Raw genomic sequence first — 7,807 nt, forward strand, 5'->3', positions numbered from 1 at the left:
GCCAGGGCAGCAAAGTACACCCCCATCCCACACCCCAGTAGAGAACCACTGTCCTAAGGTTTGCGTTCATCAATTTGACAGCATTTTGTTCATGCCAGGGTTGTCTCAGACTCTTTTAAGAATATCTGCCTCATCTTAAACATCTTTCTATATAGTGACTTCTGAATAACTCAGAGAAATTTCCATTCAAGGGGACTTCTCCCTTAATTTAACACAGGCGCACATTTTCAAACTAACTATCAAGAAAACAAATTGCTTAAGTGTCAACCAGATGAGAAGAAAATCAATCTCATTCTCCATATTAGGAAAGCTACCATCTCAGCATCCTGTTGTCTTTTTTCCCACATGAGGCTATGGGGTGAAGAAATAGTCCAGAACTTGCATATGTAAACATACTTTTCTCCAGTACATCGTCAGCAGCCACACACAACCTCATCTCACACCAAACACCAAAATAATGGGTAAGTAATTTTTTAAATAAGCAATCACAGAAGCTATCACAACCAGACAGCTCTAGAACTCTGAACAGGGAAGGATTTTCAAAGCTTAGGTAGAAACAAACCCAAAGGAAGAAAAAAAAATAACACATTTCATTAAAGAAAAAATAAATATTTGTCCTGAAACAGTTAAAAAGTAAAAAGCATTGTTTTTCTTAGAAACACAATTTGGCAAGTGTTTCCTAATTTACTTATACTAAAAGCTTTAAAACATGGATCCATTAATCCCATGTATAGAAATCAAACCCAAGGCCTGATTCTAAAATACAGAAAAAACTGACATAGGGGTATTGATTACAAGGTTATTTATAATGGTGAACGTCTGTAAGTCTCTCACCTGTCAACCACTTGAGGAACAGGTAGCTCAAGTTAACTTGAACTTCTGTGTACCGTGTATTAGGCAGCACGGAAAATGGACATTTCTAGCACATTTAAAAAGACACGGAGAAGCGATGCTGACCCCGTGCCAGGACCACCGAGCAGGCACGGGGGTCACAGTGACACGACAGTCCTACAAAGACACTGCCAGTTCACGCGTCTGCAGGCACATTGATATTAAGAACCCCTGGGGACAACATGATACCTGCAGTCACCAATCACTGTAATCCTCCTAGATTTCATGTTAATTTGAGTATAAAATTCTTTTCTCACAAATTGGAGAGAAGTCTAACTGTATTTTCTTCCAACTGGACAGGAAGCTGTGCTATCATCATTTATTATGTAATCAAACCTGTTCCCACTGAGTGGAAATAGCACAGAGTACAGGTTTTAGTAATTGCAATGAATAAAATTAGAGGTTCTGTTCTGTGGGAACTCCAGTCGCTGAAACATAAATGTTGATTCTGGGCAGTAGGATCCAGGGCTGTGCTGTTCACATCACGGGGGCCTCAGTATCACCTGGGATTATTAAGGCTGTAAAATCTCAAGAACCACAATCTGCATTTAGAGGGATCCCCGGGTGATTCCTGGGCACGCTAGTTTGAGCAGCACAGCCAAGGGACCCTGCTAGACCACACAGCGTGATGAGACAATACATTTGGAGTGATTCTTTATTTTGGCTTTGGACACTGGCCTTAAATCTACTCCTAGACCCCGTCACTTGCTGCCAGAACCCCCCTGGGAGAAGGCTCATCACCTTCAGCTTCCTAATCTCCAAGGAGTGAGTAGGTCTCAACATCTACTCCACAGTTCATCACAAAGAAGGCAGAGGATGAGTGTGAGGGACACACTGGGCACAATTTTCAGACCAGGGCCCCAGACTTGCCCATTTGCAAAACACATTAGAGTGTGCTACCTGAAACTCTGATCTTAGGTGAATTTGGGGAAGAGATTTGGAAACACTTTTTTTTTTCTGTTTTTTATCCTTTTGGAAACACTTTTTTTTTAACATAACTTTTTATTTTGTAGATTCACATGCAGCGTAGGAAATAATAGAGAGAGATTTGAGTACATTTCAATGATAGTATAATGGTAGCATCTTTCAAAACATAGTATCACAACCAAAAAATTGTCACAACCAGAAGACTGCTGGAAATAAACCAGCTCCTACCAAGAAGTCAATCTGAAACATATTCAGAAGTGCAGGCTTTGTCCTTTTGATACAACCCACTGCTCTCATTCATCTTTTACACGTTTTACTAGTAGTTATGTGTGTGTGAATTTCTGTGTGTGTTTGTGTGTGATTGTGCATGCAAGCAAATTCCACAAAATTTAATCACATGTTCTGTTTATGAATGCCAACACTTTTTAAATGATTTGTGCAAACAGAGGCTGCTCAACCTTTTGGGTGGCCCTGGTTACATTTATTTCTATCCTCACCAAATAAAGGGTTGATTAAGCAAATAGAGTAAACAGGATTGAAGAGAGGAGGAAATATTTAACCAAGTTCAGGACTAACAATTTTAAAGAGCAAACTCACTGATCTCAGTCAGTGAAATTTTAGCCATTTCTGCATTCTGTTTTCCATGCTATAGGGTTTTTCTTTCTGGGTTTCATTTTCCCAGCAGACCCAAAGAGAGAAGGATACTTGACCTATTCCAGATACTTGGCCTCTCTCTGCCTTTGTCTTTGTCTATCTCTCTTTGCCCATCTGTGTCTCTCTCTTTGTTCTATGGCCCAGACCCTCTGCTTCATTCTAACCCAAATCTAAACCTTGCCAGCAGCATCTACATTCAAACATCACCTCTTAGAAGCAAAATACTGAGACACCCTCCCCCACCAGGAGCATTTGTTGACCATCCTGTTGGTGTTTCTGTGTTTTGATGATTACCAAACAGATAAACCCCAGCCAGAAAGCTAACAATCCCAGCTCCTCCCAAGGAGGGAGGGTCTGTCTGATGAGATTATGAAACTCCCCATGGGAAGGGCCTGGGAAAAGAGGGTAGATATAATGGGGAACCGCAGCAGGAGAGAAGCAACAAGATCCGCAGCCAGAATGGAGGGCAAGCTGTACAAAGGACAGGACTACAAGACAGAGTTCCAACCCCGGGACTACTTAAAGACATTCTATGCCTTTGATTCAGGCACCGTAGCTGAAAATGAAATCTTGAAATTCAACCTGAATAATCTCTTTGAAACTTTCTCTCCAGGTGAGTGTCTGCTCTCCATCTCAGGAGACGATGGGGCTGCGCCCTACAGGAAGGGCTCTTGGTGGCAGGGGACCTGGCCTCTGGGACACCACTCACCTAGGGTGCAGCAAAGGCAGCCCACCTGTGAATCCACGAGGACTGTCGCTGGTTGGCCACTCGTGGAACCCAAGCACTGGCCTTTGCAGCCCAGGAACCAGGCCTGAATCTTTGACAGTCCATCTCAGTTTCTTGCCCTGTGAAATGGGAAGGTACCTCCTGAACTGTGGGACTCATAGACTCATGCTGGAAGGGATAGGCGACAACAGATATGAACATACTGCCTCCCCTTCAGTAACATAAAAGCGGCTTTAGAGCCTGGTCTCTTGAGCTGCCTTGAAAACCTGATGAAACATCTGGTATATACACAACACAGAAACACTCTTAATCTTTTACACAAAATTAAGAGGGTTCATGGATACCCAAAGCCAAACCACAGAGCTCAGTTTACAAATTTCTGCTCTGAGTTGTCAGGCGGCGCGGGGCCGCGGCGGGGGGCCGGGGTGGGGGGAAGGGGCGCGGGACCAGCAGAGATTATCACCCAAGTTCTCCATGCACACAAGGGGAGGCTGAGGTGCAAGACACCAGGGTGGCCAGCCCAGGTCAGACCACCTGTCACTGGCAGTAGAAAATCTCAAAATCAGTTCATGCAGGGCTGCCTTGCACAGTTGCACAGGGAGTACACTGAACAACTAGGGGGTTACTCAGTCATTCAACAAACCTTGCCCTATGTATTCGAGGCCAAGAAAGAGATCAAGCAAGGTCCACAGAAATACAGACAAATGAAAGCTTAAGGCTCACAGAGAAATTTTAGGAGACTCTGGAGGAAGGACTGGGATTAAGCCTTGGAAAATGGACTGGTTTCAGTGGAGGAGGATGGAGGGAGGAAGCAGGGAGAGGAAGGTGATGTACTTATATTGCTCTTCTCCCAACTCACCCCAAGATCCTCTTGCCTTCTGTGAATGGTTGAGCCAGTTTTGAACCCACTGGCTCAGCTCTCATCCTTTATCAGAAGCTCTGTCCTTGCAGCAAGGAGGTGGGAGGGGGCGCTGTGGGGTCACTCTCACCATTGCTTTAAACCCAGAGTCAGCAGACTTGCCAATAAACCAGCGTCTACCAGGAAGTCAACCTGAAAGCTGCCCAGAAGGGCAGGACTTGTCCTACCCGGGCTCCAGTAGCAACCCTTGAGGCAGCAGGGGGACCCAGTATGTGCCAGCCTGTGCGCCACCCTCCTTTCTTACCCTTCTGAGCCCCAGACATAGGGTGTGGAATCCTCAGACAGTCCAGGTACTGCCCAAGGCAGGGTCGGATCCCCTGGGAGTCACCCTGGGGAAAGGGCACAGCCTGGCATCTCCATCCACCACAACTGGCCTGGAGTCGGATGTCTGCCCCCCACACCTGGAACACGCTATCTCCTGCAGGAGGCGTGGGAGGCGACATCCTGATCGACGTCGGCACAGGCCCCACCATCTACCAGCTGTTCTCGGCCTGCGAGGCCTTCCGGGAGATCATCATGTCAGACTACTCGGAGCTCAACCTCCGGGAGGTGGACAAGTGGCTGAAGAAGGACCCGGGGGCCTATGACTGGTCCCCAGCCGTGCAATACGTGTGTGGGCTCGAGGGAGACAGGTATCCACAGTCCCCATCCTTCTCACAAGACGTCTCCCATCCTCACAGGCCTGAGCCTGAGCCTGCCACCCTGCATCACTGGCCAGCTCCCTCTAGCTTGTTCCTGACCCACTTGGGTCTCTGGCCCAGAGCACCTCCCTCCCTTTGAGTGAGTCCCATCTGCAGCCTCAGAGTTGCCTGTGCTCAAAGCTTCGGTTACCTGATTTGCTCTCCGTGTTTTGCATCCCTTCCATCCTGTGGGACCTTTTTCAGTCCCTCCTCTTCCTGGAAGCTCCCCTGATTGCTTCAGCACACGCAGATCTCTTTCCTCTCAAAACTAGTGGTTCAGCTTCCACGTTACCTAGTGCTGGAGGGGCACGTGTTATGGGAAGACATGGGCTTCTTGGAATCGCCCACATCTATCTCCTCCACACTGCTACCAAGTCCCAGAGACCAACAGAACTCACCCCCTCCAGGCACCTTCCCCATCCAGTTCACAGAGAGGGAATCCATCAACCAGAGTCCAGGAAACCAAGGCCCAGATGTGGAAAGTGACCTGTAGGCCACCTTAGAGCAGGACGAAGATCAGACTTTAAATTCCTGTCCCATCTTTGGGCCATGGGGGCCTGACCAAATTACAGACAGGGGCAGCCTGAAATGGAACAGGGCCTCAGGGTCTCTGAGCACAGGGTCTCTGCAACAACCCAGCCTGGGCTTCATACATTCCTGTCATCATTCACAGAAAGCATTCTGAGAGTCAGGTCACTTCCAGATACTGGGAATAGCACAGTGAATAAAGTCTCTGCCCCATGAAGCTCACATTCTCGTAGGAAGCACAACGTCCCCAGAGTAGATGGAGGTAGGGATTCAGGGAAAATCAAGTGTTCTAGAGAAGACTCCAGCTGCAGGGGCCTAGAGAGGTACAGGTGCTACGTTAGGTGGGAGGGTGTCTTACTCACCTTGAGCCATCATAGGAAGTATCGTAGAGGCGGCGGCTTGAACAAAGACGCTCACTTCTCCCATTCTGCAGGCTGGGAGCTCAGGATCCTTCCTTGAACTTGGTGAGGGGGCTCTTCCTGGCCTGTAGATGCCATCTTCTTGCCATGTCCTCTGAAGAAGGAGAAGGAGAATCAGCTCGCTCTCTAGTCTGTCTTCTTGTAAAAGGCACAAATCCCATCATGAGCGGCCCTCCCTCATGATCTCATTTACCTCTATTTACCTGCCAAAGGCCCCTTCTCCACATACATCCACATACATGTTAGGGTTTCAGCATATGAATATGACGGGGATACAATTCAGTCCCCAGCAGATGGCAAGAGAAAGCCTCTCCTCTAAGAAAGAGCACTTCGAGCAACTCCCTGGGAGATGTGAGGGAGAAAGGATGAGACGATCTGGAGAAAGAGAGAGTCAGGCAGAGGGGATGGCAAGGGCAAAGGCCCAGCTGTGGGAAAGAGCTGGTTTAAAGAAGGATATTTACAGGCTCAGGGGCTGCAGGGAGGGGGAATGGGGGTATATTGCATAATGGGGGCAAAGTTTCAGCATGGGGGATAACAAGTTCTGGAAGCAGGAAATAGTGATAGTTGCGCACATTGTGAATGCAGTTAATGCCCCTGGATTGCAGAGAATGACTGAAATGGCCAATGTTTGTTATATGCCTTTTGCCACTTAACATTAATAATGCAATATGCTAAAATTGAGTTATTCAAAAGAAAGACAGAAAAAAGGAGGAGGAAGAAGAAGGAGGAATCAGATGTCAAATGCACTGTCACCTATCAGCTGTGTGGCCTTGAACAAATCACTCAACCTCTGTGTGCCTCAGTTTCCTGATCTGTATAATGGGAGAAATATGATCTTCCTCATAGGCCCATAGGAAGCCCTCCTTAGGGTATGGGGGATGTTGTCCTAATTGTCATTGTCACCTCACTGACCCTCCCTCACAGGAGCAAGTGGCAGGAGAAGGAGGCCCGGCTCCGAAGGACAGTCACGCGGTTACTGACATGTGACGTGAACCAGCCCCATCCTCTGGGGTCTGCCCAGGTGCCCGCAGCAGACTGCGTGCTGAGCCTGCTGGCCCTGGAGTGCGCCTGCCAGGACGTGGACGCCTACCGGGCAGCCATCCGGAACCTGGTGGGCCTCCTGAAGCCAGGCGGGCACCTGGTCACCTCGGTGGCCCTGCGCTGCCGTGAATACATGGTGGGCTCCCGGAAGTTCTTTGGCCTCTCGCTGGAGAAGGAGACAGTGGAGAAGGCCGTGCAGGAAGCCGGCTGCCAGGTGCTAAAGTGCCAGTACAGCCCCATCAAATACTCAGAGGCCTACTGCGTCAACGAGGGCCACTGTTTTGTGGTGGCTCGCAAGGGCCCCGGGGCCTGAGGCCAGTCTGGCAGACAGCGCCTGCCCAGAGGGGGAAGTCAGGGTCCCAAATTCTAGTAAATCTGGAGCCCCCTGCTGCAGAGTCAGCCTGAACACCATCCCTTCATCTTGCACTATATCCCCCGGTCACAAATGAAAAGCAAGTTCTCCCTGCCCCCAGCCCAGGGGGCCATCCGCCACACCCCTTTCCATTTCATCCTGCACCTAAGTCAGGAAAATAAAGTGGCCCAGCCAGACGCTCTCTTGATTTCAGTCACCCACCCCCCAATGCAGACCTTGAAACAAGGATTTGAGAGCAAACAGTTTACCTGAGAAAAGATCCCAGGAAACTCTAACAGGAACGAAAGGAGGAAAAGAAGGCAGATAGGCGGGCAGGTAATGAGGGTGGGTCATCAATTCATCGCCAGAGTGGCAACAGTTCATCAGGTGGGAGGCCTCAGAGTCACCCATCCTCAGGGATCTGGGACTTTGTCACCAGTATCACGACAGAGCCTCAAAGAATGGTCAGCTGAAGCAGGCCAGGCAGGGCAGGGAGTCAGGCTGCCCCCTCCACATGACCAAGAATTGGAGCTTTGGGAAGACCTGAGTCACGTCTCTAGAAGCACCTTCACGGGGTCATGTGTCTCTCAAGACACTCCTTGTCCACACAGCCGGCCAGCTCGCAGCCCAGCCAGCTGCTGACCCTCGGCTGCCATGTTCTCTCGGGCA

The 7,807-nt window shown here is 49.0% G+C and overlaps 1 protein-coding gene across 1 annotated transcript; it reads left to right on the forward strand.

The window, feature by feature from the left end:
- The first annotated feature begins 2,874 nt into the window (after positions 1–2,874).
- On the forward strand, positions 2,875–7,335 carry INMT (indolethylamine N-methyltransferase). The gene is made up of 3 exons (XM_040259692.1): positions 2,875–3,085; positions 4,543–4,750; positions 6,670–7,335. The coding sequence occupies exons 1-3, from the start codon at positions 2,887–2,889 to the stop codon at positions 7,097–7,099; spliced, it is 837 nt and encodes a 278-aa protein (XP_040115626.1). The 5' UTR covers positions 2,875–2,886; the 3' UTR covers positions 7,100–7,335.
- Positions 7,336–7,807: the final 472 nt, after the last annotated feature.

The sequence above is a fragment of the Oryx dammah genome, unplaced genomic scaffold (assembly GCF_014754425.2).
Source record: "Oryx dammah isolate SB20612 unplaced genomic scaffold, SCBI_Odam_1.1 HiC_scaffold_18, whole genome shotgun sequence".
NCBI classification, from domain to species: domain Eukaryota; kingdom Metazoa; phylum Chordata; class Mammalia; order Artiodactyla; family Bovidae; genus Oryx; species Oryx dammah.

Bases quoted from the DNA above. Each gene is read 5' to 3' on its own strand.
- INMT (XM_040259692.1), top strand. From the start codon at position 2,887: ATGGGGAACCGCAGCAGGAGAGAAGCAACAAGATCCGCAGCCAGAATG. The intron at 3,086-4,542 runs GTGAGTGTCTGC...TATCTCCTGCAG, and splicing joins CTTTGAAACTTTCTCTCCAG to GAGGCGTGGGAGGCGACATC. The intron at 4,751-6,669 runs GTATCCACAGTC...CCTCCCTCACAG, and splicing joins TGTGGGCTCGAGGGAGACAG to GAGCAAGTGGCAGGAGAAGG.